This window comes from Ascaphus truei, chromosome 4 (genome assembly GCF_040206685.1).
Source record: "Ascaphus truei isolate aAscTru1 chromosome 4, aAscTru1.hap1, whole genome shotgun sequence".
Taxonomy (NCBI): domain Eukaryota; kingdom Metazoa; phylum Chordata; class Amphibia; order Anura; family Ascaphidae; genus Ascaphus; species Ascaphus truei.
Genome location: NC_134486.1, coordinates 346,928,593 through 346,944,756, shown reverse-complemented (window position 1 = coordinate 346,944,756; position 16,164 = coordinate 346,928,593). Strand labels below are relative to the sequence as shown.

The 16,164-nt window shown below is 39.4% G+C and overlaps 1 protein-coding gene across 1 annotated transcript in view; it reads right to left on the bottom strand.

Moving 5' to 3' along the window:
- CSMD1 (CUB and Sushi multiple domains 1) overlaps positions 1-16,164 on the bottom strand; it is a 2,556,145-nt gene that overhangs the window by 628,605 nt on the left and 1,911,376 nt on the right. Inside the window, exons 20-21 of the mRNA XM_075598211.1 lie at positions 9,762-9,977; positions 4,322-4,510 (exon numbers count right to left, since the gene is read on the bottom strand). Of these exons, the coding sequence (XP_075454326.1) occupies positions 4,322-4,510; positions 9,762-9,977 (405 nt within the window). The remainder of the gene's footprint in view (positions 1-4,321; positions 4,511-9,761; positions 9,978-16,164) is intronic.

The following is a 16,164-nucleotide window of genomic DNA, read 5'->3' as shown; positions in this document are numbered from 1 at the left end:
TAACACCACAAGGCAGACGAACTATGCAGAGTGAGGTTGGAGAGGAACCACGGGGGTTATAAAGTGAGGAGGACCAATTGGAGGAAGTGGCGGAGCAGAGGCGTGCCAAGGAGCACTTTGTGATAGGGCAGGGGTTAATGGCCTGGTTTGTTGCCGGAAGGTAATGGGAGGAGCTGAGCCTGATAGCCGAGCTGGCCGGGGGGCAGAGTTACCTGGCCGGTGCAGTGCATAAATTAAGTTGCGCGGCATGCACCCTGTAAGAGGAGCAACCACGAGTCCGGCATCGGTGGCGTGTGTGCAAGCTGCGGGGGGGCGGAAGAGTGGGCTGAGGCTCCAAGCAGGGATGGAGGAGACCGCAGTCAGCGGCACAGGTAAGGAAGGGCAGCGCCGAGGGCGGCATGTGCCCCGAGTCCTGACACCAACCCGAGTGGTGTATGATTTGCTAGAGGCACCTCACTATAAGTGTCAGCAGCTGTCCCAGAGTCGGTTTGCCTCTATATTGACTGTGATCAATAAAGTGTTTAATAGGGTTTAGATGTATTGCACAAGTTAAGTTGTATGATGAACGTTTTTTCATTATCTAAAAGTTGTATATGTGTTCCCAAGTGGGGGGTTGGATTCTCCACCAGGGGGAGGATATAGCAGAGTCCCCCTCCTTGCCTCCGGTGAGGGGGAACTTCTGGGTTGCCCGTCGGAGCTCCGTGCGTGTGGAGACAGGTGGCAGCAGCCGTTTTTGATTGCCATGCATGCACAGGTACAATCGGAGTGGTGGCCATCTTGGAATGGCTTCAAAAGCGAAGAGAATATAATTCCCAGATTACTTTGCTAGAATAGAGTGGTGGCTATCTTGGACTGTCTCCACATAGCCTGAAGCGGGACTACATGTCCTAGAATCCTCAGGGGGAGGGAGATTAGGTGGGCTGTCCCAGCCAATGGGATGGAAGCAGCCTGAAAGAGTAGTACTATAGTAGTACTTCTGCGTTGGTGACCGGACAGCCACGTGTCGCACTGCCACTCCGGCTGGAGCTCACACTGAGAGGAGGATCAGGACCCTTAGGAGAGAGGGGATTTGTGTTGGAGGCCCCGCTATGTGGGATCCACTCTAACTACCATGCCAAGCAGCACCTTGGTACTGGAGTACACAGGCAGGTACTCATCGTGCACCTATATCTACAGGGGGTAGCGCTATCTCACATTTGAGTGGCATTGCTGGGATAGGACACCAGGGGTTATTGGTGCCATGGCACCCTCAGTACTTTGGGGTAACCACCACGTGTTGGGTAACCACCCCGTGTTGGGTCACTGTGTTATGTCGTTATCTGTGTTTAGAGAATGTACAGTAAAGCTTAGTTATATACTGTACATATGTGTGGTGTATTACTTATTACTGTATATTGGTTCCTGTGAAGGGTTATCCCGCCAATGCTAGGATTTCTCATAGGTGAAGGTGCTGCGCGCAAGGAGAAAGCTCTCAGGAGGAGAGGCTGAGGCTCGGGCCTCCTGTGAGCAACAGGTACAGCAGCACGTGTAGTTCCCTTAGGGAAAGGGAGGCTACATGTATGTACTGTATGTATGCATATCTTTATTTATATAGTGCCGACAGTCTACTCAGAGCTTTACAATGACAATACAGTACAGTCTAAGTGGTTGGGAGACATACAGAGACAGGGTGTTTACTGGTGTATCCTTGGCAGATTGTTAGACTGAGTTTATCCTAAATCAAATTTGGTGGAGAGTGCTAATGCTAAATGAAGGCAAAGTAAACATCCTGATGACTGATACAATTGTAATACTGTATATACTCTAAGTAAAGCCTCCAAAGCCTCCATATCACAAGTGGTGTAAGACAGAGAGCCTGGACCAGTGTTATTCCTGGCTTGGGAAGCCAAGATCATAGTATCTTTCCATGCTTATGTGACTACTGAAAGTACCTTGTAGCTTGGGCAGCTAGTGTTTATAAAGCAAGCTGACTGGGTTCCTAGATTCTGTTAATTGTTTGTATTTAATATGTTGGATTTGTTTATAATAAAGCTGTGACTGGTTCATCCTCCCAAGGAGTTGTGTGGTAAAGTTTTTGGGATGGGGGGCATGGGACCTGCTCGAGGCATGGGTAATTCATGGAAAAAATACTTTACATGGCCACGCTTAGAGAAAAAACATGTAAATAGTTATCTAAACATCAAACTAAAAAATAGCTTTGTTATACACAGACGACAAATGTAAAAAAATAAGTTGTTAGCCTTTATTTTTTCTATGGCTTCAATATGTATAATGTCATATACTCTGCTAATGCTAGGTGAAAATATAAACTACCATTAGAGAAGTCACTTAAAATGAATTCATTGTTTCTGTGAACTATTAGCTTCTGATGTAGCTGTAGCTGTAGGAAGTACTAGCAGTTCCTGATTTTTTGCCCAGCATTTCAGTTGCGTAAGCTACAAGTCCCCATAAAAATGTCACTGTATATTTAAGATTATGTATGTGAAGGCCCATTCTTAGGAGACTAAACTGCTGGGCAAGGAATAGGAGAGGTAAACGTGGATTCGATTTTTTTTGTAAGCTAGTGACAAGGTAGATAAATGTTTAGATATTTATAGATGTAGCCAGGTCCCCCTTGGTCCTCTTGGCTTTTCCCCCTCTAGTCCCCACATATCTCCGCTGCGGCCGGGGAAGCTGTGGCAGTGTGGATGCGCTGGAGATAGAGGCGGACCCATCAGGAGACGGAAAGGAGTGCGGGCACTACAGGGAGTGCTCCGGTGCTCTGGAGGCTCCGCGGCGCACCCAGCAAGCGGGGGCCACCATTTTGTATATCGCGCATGCACAGCGAAACCTCGCACATGCACAGAGTACCCCGAGGAGCGGCAGCCATTTCAGGGAGAAGTGCGCAAGCGCAGTGCAAGCACAATAGTGGCAGCCATTACATGTAAGCTCCACAGGGGAACTACAATTCCCAGCAGCCCCAGGGGCTGCTAGACATGTGGCACAGCACAGCCAATAGGGTTGCAGCATTTTCCTGCTCAGGGGATTAATACATTTGGTGAGCTAGGCAGCCAAGTCAGTCAGAAGGGGAGCAGGAACTGAGTAGTTAGTGTCCAGGGAGCTGTGCTTCCCTGGACTTGGCCTAGTTTGCCCTCCTAGGCCCCAGTTGGCCCTGAGTCTCTACAGCTTGTTGGTGCAGTAGGGAAAGGCCCCTTAGATAGGGACATTTCCTATTTAGCTCTATAGTGTCAGGGACACAGCAGAGACGCTGTGCAGAGACTTGCGGACTGTGGTCTGGGACCAGACTACAACCACAAGACAGTGACTCTCCTAGGTGGGACACTCCAGCGGTAGTACGCCCCACGCAGAGGTGGACACCTTCGATGAGGATGACGACGTGGGATCAGACTGGTCTTATCATCAGTTGGCGGTACCCGGGTGCTGGAGCACCTGGCAGGTATCCCTCTCAACATGTGCACCAATGGCCACACCCAGATTCTATGGGTAGTGCTACCACACACTTGGGGTGGGTTTGGCTCCTGTGCCCACTGGGTGGTTAGGTGCCCAGGGCACCTCAGTACCTTGGGGAACCACAACAGGGTATATAATGGTTGTTGGACAGTGGGGTACTGTGTGGGCACAGCCGTGCGAGGCCTGCACATTATATGTTATTAGTTGTGTTACCAGTAAAGATAATCTATTATATCACTGTGTGCATATAATTTATTTACTGTGTGTTCCTGGGAAGGGGTTATCCAATTGTGCTTGGATCCCTCCCAGGTGGAGGCACTGTCATCATCACATCAGGTACAGCCCAAGCTCCCTGCAGCAGAGGATCAGGCCTCCTGTGAGCCAATCAGGTAACACACCAGAAGAAGTCGCCCTAGATACGGGGTAAAGGGGCCTACCTGGATAATACTTTATAATCAGCTATAATTTATAAGATTGGCTGTGGCAAGGCAGATAAAACTCTGGTCTGGAATTAGTAATTATCCATACAACAAATGCAAGCTTTTGTTTCCAATAATAATGCATGACTTCTTTACATCAAATAACACTGCAATATTATGTTTGTGATCTAACAGCATTAAAACCCAAACTGAAAAATCCATACATACATAACAATGTGTTATGGAACAGTACGTATTTCATCTTTTACTATACTATAGATTGATAGTATCTAAAATAACATTCCTTGCAGTCATAAATAGTAGACAATCCTTTCTAGTTTTGGAATAAAAGAAATTTTTGTGATCCTGATAAAATATTAGTAATACTAGCCAGTGTATTCGCTGTACTGTTAAGAATTTGATGAATGAAATGAAAGCATGTGACCACCTACCCACACACCTTGGAAGAGGTGCACTCCACACTCTTCGGCCACCTCCCAAGCAGGTGAGTTTAGTAGCACCTTCCAGACGATATCCAGGAAAGCAGGAAAATGTCAGGGAGTCTGCAACTCCAAAGTGGAACCCCATTCTTCTACTGAAAGCTGGGACACCTGGGTCATCACATGGCTCTAGGTCATATTCTACAGATATTAAACAAAATACACGGTTTGTTTAGACAGTTTAGACAGTTTTCTGTAAAGCAAAACACACAATGAATGATAAAGGAACACACATAAACTGCAAAGAAAACATGGTCTTGATTCGTACAGAAAAGTATTTTCTAAATTTAGTTAGCCAATAAAGCTTATATCCCCTTATACTTGATGGATGTGTACTAGTATAAAGTGAAACACTAATGTGCATTGTTTTAGAATTTGTACATTCAATTACAATTGTGCAACATGTACATTTATTATCCTCCTCAAAATACAAGCTCACATGCAAAGGGCAAAATGCTTTTATATATGTTGACACTGTGACATACAGTAAGTGATATACAAATTATTTTAATGAAAACGTTTTTAAAATACTGTGTTTCATAAGGAATCCCAGTAGTCATTAGCACAGGACCGAATGACCTGTTGCCAGATCAAAATGAGTATGACTAAGGAGAAATAAAATATAGTTTGTAAGTAACTGGAGAAGTCGAGAGCATAGGGTTAGGTCAAGAGGAGTGGAAAAGTCTTGAAGCACAAAGGGAAAATTAGATGTGAGAAAGTAAAAAATTCTAGTATTATTACATTTTTGTCACAGCTGCAGAAGGATCTTGTTGGAGAATATATGACCTAGGCATATACATATGCGTAAGCATAACATACTGTAAGCATGTGTGTACAGGATTGGGCTAGGAGGGAAGTGGCATTGTAATGGGTGAAGGGTGCCTTATTTGATTCTTTAGTGGCTTGGCAAATGGTTGGAAGGAGTAAGAGTAGAGATGGGCACATTTTGCTGCCAAATTTGAATCCGCAGAGGATTGGCCAGTTCCTTTGGTCCGCGAATTCAGGCAGATTAATGTCAAAAAGAGCAATTCACTTTATACAGATGTTTTTATTATTATTACTAATACACTCCACAGATTCTACAACCTATGGATGGATTTGTAGAATCCAATCCGTGGATTCAGCTATGCGCTGCAGGATTCTTAAGAATCTGAGCCAGCTCAGTCCTCTCTGAGACCTCAGGTAAGGTAGGAAGAGTCATGCTGTCATTGAGGAGCAAGAAACTGTAGCGCTAAGAGCTAATGCCACTTCTTAAGCAGTTAACCAGCCTTAATATTCACTGCATGTTAATAAAGTCATTCATTTTGGTTAAGCACATATCTGCCGAATGTTTTCAATCAAAACATGAGATGTCTTAATGCCTTCAAATGTTCTTCAATAAATGTTTGGGGACATTTTCGTAAACAGTCAAATTGCTCAAAATGTCACCAAATTTGCCAGAATATTGTGAAAATGGCAAAATATTAAGGATCATGTGACCTACACATCAGCTTCAAATTTATGGCAAATGTTTTTTTTTTGCCAAATGGTGATCATTTTTACAAAATGGTCTTTGAATGTAAGGGGCAAATTTCCCCGGGATCACAGACTTCTGCGAAAATGTTGCACATCTCTACTCAAGAACTTCGAGCTAGAACTCTCACAACCAAACCGTTGCAGTCCCATATGAGCAATTCCGAGTATATTTGAATATAATCCGTGCATATTTATTTAACTAAGCACAAACATACAGCATAATAAATGACTACACAACATAACAAAGAGTTTGCACATTCTTAAGTAGTGTCTAAGGGAGAGCTGATAAAGAAACATTAAAATATGAAGTTTAACAGTAACATGAAAATATGAGTAGATAAAAAATTGTGAATTTGTCTACAGCAAGGAAACAGAAAACTCTGGAGAAGGAAAGATTGTAATAAAAGAAAAAGGAGAGCAAATATAAATAATAAAAGAAAAAGGAGAGCAAATTGATAAGTACACAGGAAATAAACGTTCATTACATTTTAGAGAAAAAATAGGCAGAAAGTACAGTAGTTGAATACGTAAAATAGATGTAAATAGAATTATGTATAGTGATCTATTGCATGTATTGTAATTGCTCGTAGTAATGTTTTAGTTGATTTAACAACAGGAAAACACCCAAACAAATCTAAATTGAATATGACTCCCAGGTTGCCAGCAGTGGAATTTAAGCCAAGTGAAAAAATTGTTGAAGGGAAGAAGATATTTGATTTTGTTGACTAAAGTTTTGTGTGTTAGCTTTATCTTGGTTAAGATATGTTATTATAAGGATATTAGAAGCTATACACATACAAACATGAGCTACCATAATCACTCCTAATGACTTTCCATTTGCATACAATGTAATACTTTAAAGCACATAATTTTACTAATGATGTTGTACAGTGCAGTACATTGTGTAAATATGAATAATACTGTATATAAGGTTTCTTTACCATGAACAAGAGCACTCAAGAAATGCACTCTCTCTTTCTTTTGTGTTGTGGTATCAATATGAGGAGTTGATGTGAGAAATTGCAAATGTTAGCTTCACCTACAGTTCGATTAAACTTTTCAAAGGGTTGTAAAATTCGAAACTTATTCCAGTAAATGTTTTGGACAAATTTGATTAAGTCGATGAGAAATAAGAAATGTTCCATCGAACTTTGGATTGCACCGAAGAAAAAAGGAGAGGGAGAGAGAGGATCATGAGATACCCTGAAATTATGCTAATTTAAATAATTTGAAAATACTTTTTATATCCCAATTAGCATTTTTTCACAGCTATCTGAGAGGAAAAGGGAAATATTTGCAAATGTCTAATTAGGGCATTGTAACTGTGATAGTAGGGGGTGCCAGTCTTCATTAATAAAGGTGGAGCCCGGCTGGATGCCCCTGAAACCGTATGGCAAGGGCTGAGAGTGTCAGCTCTTGGGTCTAATATTGTACCTTACTGTGTTGCCCTGTCATTCTGTTCCCCTTATACTGTCCCCCATAGTGTTATATGCTAGGAACCGTGTGTGTGGGATTAACTAACTGTGGGGTTAACAGGCCTAGTGGGTCTGTAAATGCATTCTATGCTATATTCCCTTTGACTCATGGTCCCGTAGCTGCTTGTGCAAGCTTATAAGTGGGTTGCCTAGTATGGGTGGCCCCTTATGAGAATAGCTGCATGGCAGAGAGTTCTGGAACATGAGAAAAAGGGGGATATTTGGGGGCAAATAGGGTTAACCTGTAATGCCTGCCAGCAATGTATTAGAGCTGAGTCTAGTAGGCTTGTAGGCTAATGCAGGTTTTAGAACCCCAGCTCGTAGATCCCAATTTTAGAGTGTCAGCTCTAGGGATCAAATGTTACTATTACTGTATTGGGTGTAGGGGCTTGTGTCCTAGAACAGGTTCTAGAGCCCCAGTTCACAGACCCCACATTTTAGATCCAAATTGTAGAGTGCAAGCTCAAGGGACCAAATGTTAGTTTTAAAGTGTTTTAAAACTCCAATGCATTTTGCATTTGTGCTGTGAGCTGATCTACATACAGGACAAAAGGCAACCAGACAGATGTGAATTAGCTTTTCAATGCCACCAGCCCATGTATAGGGATTCCCTGTGTTAATTGCAACATGGTGAGGGGAAAGGGCTGTGAACAGGATATCTGGAGTAGAATGCCTTTGTTCCAGCTAGACTTTGCGGAACCTACCCAGCGGGAAGTATGGGGCAAGCCAGGAAAATGGTTTCTGGGGTTTCAAACTCATGGGCACGATTTCCATTAGCAAATTTTGAATTTTCCCCTCCTATCATTGAATGCACAACCATAATACGTGCTCTAATTGGCCGCCAGCCCCTCAATGATTTAGATATGGATCAAGCCCTATATAAGGGAGTGCAGTGTAGCAGCTCTCACTCTTGTTTGTTGGACATTTGAAGAGACATGCAGCTTCTGACAGGCTTCCCAAAGGTGCTTCTGGCGGGCTTCTCAAAGGTGCTTCTGGGTGAAAAAGCTATAACAACAACAGAGAAGCATGGAGAGACCCAGCCAGCAGGCTGGAACAAACCGGAGTGGATAGGGTAACGCCTTTTGCTGAAGCGGGCGCCCTGCAAGTAGGAAAGGGCTTGATCTCAAACCCCAGATACAAGTAAGTATGCATGTGCTCTGTATTTTGTATTTATATGTGTTTCTGTGGTCTTATCCAAATAAACCTCATTTTATTTCACTGCCTTATTTTGCCTTGTGACTGATACCTTAAATATAAATATGTTAAAAGACCTGGTCTACCATGACAATCACTAACCAAGCCAATCTCATCCAACTGTCTGGGGTGTCATGCTATTTTACTATTGATGTTTTAAGGCACATGTGATACTTGCAACAAATGAGAGATAATGTATAAGGAATTACTCCTATGTGCCTTAGTACATGAGACACTGGTACAGTATACTCAGCAATTACTCTAATTAATATATTTGAAAGAATCCCCTAGAAAGCTACTATATTTTCTACTGCTTATTTTCTTCCACAGTTTAATATCATGTAAATAGTACATTCTTACAATAATACAGTTTAAAAGATGTCTTATTTAAAGCCACTAGAAAAAATGTTTATGACTATTGAAATGAAAATACATTAGTCATTCAATCTTATTTGCCTTTCAAAACGTAACATCGCTTCAAATACAGTATGCAGCTACCTTATATGCAAGCAGAGCAACGACCAAACATGCAGTTGCTATATAAGGAGGAACTTTCATTTATAAGGGAGGGGAAAGTGAATCCGTATGATGGAAATTTAAATGATTAAGTTGTGTCTGATAAGATTTTGTTGAATGATGATTTTTTTGGGATGAATTTTCGTTTAATGGTTTTTTTAACAGATGAAAGCTAGCAATGAAGTTTCATTGGATGGAATTTTGTAGGGTAACATTTTGTCAGATGAAATTTCATCATAAAAGCATTCATCAGATTACGGTCTATTAAATTAAATTTAGTCTGATAAGAGTTTGTTGGATGAAGATAGATTTGGTGAGGTACTGTATAGTGTGATAACGTTGCAAATGACAAATCTTTTATAATGTAAATTTGCTTGATAAGTCTTAATATCTTGATATGGACACTGTATGGGGTTACTGTAATTGTAATCACATGTTCCTATAGCCAAAACATTTTATATTTGGGAGTAAAGGAGGTAATGAATATGCAAAATGAACTGATGCCACTCACAACTATTTGAGATTATCTGAGAAATTTAAAACGTGTTCCACAAAATGGCTCAGCATTTCTTCAATCTCCACTAAATATCTTTATAATGTTTTTTTTTTTTTTTTTTAATTTCGTGGAATCTAGTGAATTTGGTTTCTGAAATAGATTACTCACACATTATTTTTTGCAAGGATTTCTTTACCTGAAAATGTAATGTTAAATCCTTCATAGGAGATAGAAAAGTCAGATACAAATCGAAGTTGAGCTGTAAAATTCCCAAAAAGACCAGCTTTTATGGTAGGAGGTAAGACTGATCCTGTCAATCTGGCTACTGGATCAGTAAAGCTGCCATCTTCTGTTATTAACAAGTAATCATGGGAGCTTTCAAGGTGAAAGGTGTGGAATACCAGCTGTACTCCTGTAGAAAAGAGACAAAATAAGCTAAATAATGAAACTAAGGGATGGAATAATTTGAGAAAAACACAAACAGATGAAGAAAATATTAGAAAACAATTTTGATTATTTATAATATTTAGATTTATCAAAATAACAATAGTTACAAAAAATACTTGCATACAGACTTTCATGCAAGCGAGAACATAATAATATTTGCAATTATATTGTGGATGTATAAATTATACATTTATATACATTTAATATATTACATTATAAATGCCCCAAAACAATTTAATAAAAAGAGTTACTCTGAGATTAAATAGCACAGCCAAGGTCACACATGATGTGTATATATATATATATATATATATATATATATATATACATATATATACATACACACAAATCATGAATATCTGGCACTCTTGTAGTGATATAATGACCTGGTGCTTATGTCATAAAAAATAATAAAGCATACATTACCAGCAAAGGTAAGGAGACAACAGCACTTAGAAGGTATAAGCAGCTATAAACTGTATTAAAGAAACTTGCACATATATCCAGCGTTTCGGTACGCTGAACGGAACCTTCCTCAGGGAAGGCAATATTGCCAATATTTCAACTGTTGACTTTATATTCGTAAAGATAGGACAATTTTTTTTGCTGAGATTCACATTCACTGCAAATTACCCAGTTCCTTTAAGCGTCAGATATTAGTAGCTCTGTCTCAAAAAGGCAATTTTTTTTTCTATCACTGGACATTCGTAATTGAATTTGTATGTGTATACATTTAAATTCAAAGTCCAGAAACGGTGTGGTTCTCAGAACCCTAGATAATAAAGAAGTGATAAAGACATACAGTATATAGTTTTCCAACCAGGAATAACCTTATAACACACACACACATATATATATATATATATATATATATATATATATATATATATATATATATAAAAGAAGAGAAAAAGGGTCACGTGGCATTGAAACTACGGTGGTCGAGCAGTTCAGGCACCAGTGTAAGGACGTGAGGACGTGAGTGAAGATCTTCCGGGTCCCCATTTCCATGTGCGAGAGTAATGGCGGCCGCACGCTACTAACAAGCTCCTTTCCAGTGAAATACATCTTTCCTGGAGAAAACGGCGATTACAAACGCAATATCTGGAACCATTTCGGATGCTATTATGCAGAGGTGACCGTGGAGTCTACAGTCTGGTGCATGGGCTGGTCCCATAATATGCCTTATTTTTATTGACAAATTGTAAGTGTGCATTTGTCTTGTCCATGATTTATTACATTTTCTATCTGATTTTACACAAGGATCGGGCGCTTTTTCTCTTTTTTTTCTTTCTAATAGGTATTTTGGGAGGTTGGTGAGCCCAAGAAGAAGCAGCCTGGACTTTTGTTATCATCTTATCCATGGACTCATATGGACTTAAGTATTTTCTGTATTTTTAGTTATTTTTGGCAATTTCACCATATGGTTTTTTTATATATGCCTATTTTTTTAAATTGATATTTTTTTTATATAATTTTTTTTTGTACTTTAGTCCACGCGACACACCAGTGTCATTTTTTCATTTTTTCTCATTTTTATTATTTTTATTTTCATTTTTTGGTATTTTCTTTTAATTTAATGTATGCACACTTTTTTGTTTTTTAATATTGTTTAGGCAATACTTACAATACTATTGTTATTCATTGGTTTCATGCCATATACATATTGATATGCTTAATCTATAAACTAGACATCTGTGCTTGGTGCAACATCTTGCCACATTTGATCAGAGCTGCAGCAATTTGGGTGTAGTGGGTGAAGGGCGCTGTCTTTAATACTGTTTTCTCCAATATATATATATATATATAAATACATACATACATACATACATACATACATACATACATATATGTATAACATAAATAAATCAGCGCTAGGACTAACACAAATGAAATACTATAAGTGAGTAAATGGGTGACTAATAAATGTACTGACCCAAGTGAAATGAGCTAGCAGGATGCAGCCCTAATGAGGATATGCCTATCCTGATTAAATGGAAGAAATAAAAAAAGGCGCAATCCTGTATAGCAATAAAAAACAGGAAAATGTATTAATTAAGCAAGGAAGGCTAGGTAACTGAACAGATTAAAACAAACACAATGATGCCAATAGACACAATAAACACAATATATGAAAATAAAAAACAAGAGTACTCTTGAAAATAAAAAAGAAGGGAAATGTGACCAAAAAATGTCCAGTAGCGCAAATGTAGGCGGCAGTGAGATGTGGGAGGAATTGTCACTCGATAGGTAGCAAAGGACTGGAGCAACAAATGGGGAGAGGTAATTGACCCGTGAGATGATAGATTGCGGATGCAAACGTGGAAAAATCAGGCTGATATTGACCTCTATAGATGGAGATGGGGGGTAAGCAAATAGCATAGGCAATGGATTAAGGAATGGTCTCACCAAAGGATGTAACCACGATAACCACAGGGGTCTCCGCGTCCCTCCGTCAGCACACCAACGAAATCACGCTGAAGATGAACATGTGATGCTGATCTGGGTAACACTGGAGACGCTGTTCCACTTCCACTTTCTGGATTACCCCCTCATACAAGACAGCTGTATTCGTTCAAATTGAATATTCACTTGTGTCTCTGCTTGATGTCAAACTCAGACTCAGCCAGACAGACAGACAAATGCAGCCTTCCACTTGGTTCCGCCAATATAACTGAAATAGTTGCTCTCACTCCTCACATGCGATTAGGCACTCCTCTCACAGTCAGCTGTCGGACATTGATGATGCGAACCTACGCCATTTCGTCAGCTGTTGCGCCGACTTCTTCAAGGGTCAAGGCCCTGATGCTGAAGGCCCGGATCAGCATCACATGTTCATCTCCAGCGTGATTTCGTTGGTGTGCAGATGGAGGGACACGCAGACCCCTGTAGTCATTGCGGTTACATCCTTTGGTGAGACCATTCCTTAATCACTTGCCTATGCTATTTGCTTACCCCCATCTCCATCTATAGAGGTCAATATAAGCCTGATTTTTCCACATTTGCATCCGCAATCTATCATCTGACGGGTCAATTACCTCTCCCCATTTGTTGCTCCAGTCATTTGCTACCTATCGCGTGACAATTCCTCCCACATCTCACTGCCTCCTACATTTGCGCTATTGGACATTTTTTGGTCACATTTCCCTTTTTTTTATTTTCAAGAGTACTCTTGTTTTTTATTGTCATATATTGTGTTTATTGTGTCTATTGGCATCATTGTGTTTGTTTTTATCTGTTCAGTTACCTAGCCTTCCTTGCTTAATTAATAAATGTTCCTGTTTTTTATTGCTATACAGGATTGCGCCTTTTTTCTTTCATATATATATATATATATATATATATATATATAAATATATATATATATATATATATATATATATATATATATATATATATATATATATATATATATATATTTATATATATATATATATTTATATATATATATATATATATATATATATATATATATATACATATACATATATATATATATATATATATATATATATATATATATATATATATATATATATATATACATATATATATATATATATATATATATATATATATATATATATATATATATATATATATATGATTTTGCCAGCACAGATGACATACAACAATCAATGTAAAGTGTAAATAAATTTGTGGAGTAGATACTCTGATGAAATCCGCTGTGTCGGAAGAAACGTGTAGGGTCACGTGGTTTAGTTTTACTACGGTGGTGGAGTAGCCCAGACGCCAGGAAGGAGAAGGAGTTCCTTGAGTCGCACGCATCATTGACCTAGTTTGCCAGGAACCACAGGCTGCAGTTTCGGGTTGCTGGAAGGACTGTTTATCGGATGGCACCAGCAGCATCGAGGTCTGATGAGACTGAGCAAACAGACGGCGATTTGGCTACATGTTGGTGCATGGCCTTACCCATACAATGCATTTTATGCAGTGACAAATTGTGAGTGTGCATTTGCCGTGTTTCTTAACATTAAACCTTGTTATTGGATTTTACACAAGGATCGGGTGCATTTCCTCTTCTTGTTTCTCTAATACATATATTATATATAATATATATATATAATATATATATATACCGTATCCCCCTTAGGAAGGTCCCATTCTGTAGGACCGAAACGTTGGGTTTCTGGATGTATTTTTGCTATCACTAATACACTTTGATTTTCAACATTGAGTGCTGTCTCTTGTTTACCAATCCTTGGAACGGTAACGTATAATTACATTCTCTATATGGGACGTGCACCTGTGGCTTACCTGCACCTATTGGAGTGCCAACTGCCTTTTCTGACTATATATACAGTGGTTGACAAATCACTAAAAAATCTACTCGCCACACAAAAAAATCTACTCGCCACCTAGTACCAAACGTGTGCTGCTTGGGCCAATATTTACTCGCCCGGGGGTTAAATCCACTCGCCCGGGGCGAGCAAATGTATAGGTTTGTCGAACACTGTATATATATATATATATATATAGAGAGAGAGAGAGATTAGATAAATAGGTAGATAGGTACGTAGGTAGATAGATAAAGTGTGCATCAAAAGTAGATTCTAGGGATTAAAATGAAAAGCGACTAGTGCAATGTGGCAAGCTCTGTATTAAGATTCCAAATTCCCAAATAAGAAGAAAATGTGAAATATACACATAAAACAAACGCACAGTGACATGTACAAAACCTTATATGTGAAAGGAGAACGTCTGCAGCTGTTAATTAGAGATGGCTCAGCACCTCTCAATGCTAGAGGAAAGTAAAGCCAAAAAACAGCGCACAACGTTCATAGTGAAGTAAAATCTGGTTATTAGTTTACCAACTATTTCATCGGGGCAAAAGTAATTGGTGAACTACGAAACGCGTAGGATTTTTAATTCATTATATGCTCCTGAATCCTTTAGCCCTTAGTACCGACATGCGGCTCGTTATTTGCTTTGTGACATATCCTGTATATCCGCAATTGTGTGGTGATATACTGTACAGTGACGTCATCAGCTGCCACTTAAATCGTCTGGGATACCTTGGACTGGAGTCTTTTATACTCTTTGCGGACATTAATATCCACATTGCTCCACCACTCCACTGGTGTCTGCAGTTGTTTCATTGCGATTTCCTGACAGATCCCTCATGACACTGTGTGGTGATGTCGGGTGTCTCTTTAAATAACACTGCTGTGCATGGGGCTCGATCCTGGAAAGCTGTTTCTATTATAATACAAAGACCCACGGAACATATTGCCAAAGAAATTGGTTCCTGTATACGTTACGGAGGATTCCATGCCTGCTTGTTTGGTGCCACCTACCGTGAGGAAACCAGCCTTAGTCCAACACGCCAAGAAGAGACCAGGCGGCGTCGAACATCCATCCCACTTTTTCCAGTGTGGTAACATGTGTCTATCACAGCCACCAGCCCACACCCTGCTCATTTATTTCCCTCACAATCACAATGTGAAGAACAACAAGAAGGAAATAGGCTGGGCTAAGCGGTCAAAATTGATTGCCGATTGTACAAACTTTGAGCGAAGGGAAAATGATGGCGGTCTCAGTAGCATTCATACAAATTTTAGTGGCCAAAACAACTTTGGATATTTGTGTCATGATTGAATTTTGGTAAAAGAAAATTGTGTCTCGAGTTTTCACTTTTGCCCATCTTCATTAATGAGCCCTAGGCCAGTGGAGCTCAAGTTCTGTCTGCAAGGGTTTTTTTTAAAAAAAATGAGTTTTTCAGTGCAATACATACCAAGACTAGTTGTCTTATTGATGATTAAGGTTGGCTAAGAGGCTAAATACTGTATTTGTTCATTGTAAAATTCTTAAAAACCTGGTCTGATGTAGCAATAAAGGATTGAACTTGAGCACCACTGGTGTAGGCTAGAGAGATGTCTATGCCATTTAATAAGAGGACTATCTAGTATTGAATGGTTGTTTAAAAAAGAGCTTCTAAATGGTGTTTCTATACTTGGTTAAATGTATTAAAAATATATCATTAAAATAATCTGGGGTTTAAAGCAACATGCAACATTCTATATGTGTTTTTTTTAATAAATCCGTTATCTATTATTAAATAATACTAACTGTATTTTAAAACAAAATGTCAACTCCTAATGTCAATTGTAATGTTTTTTTTTTAATGTACT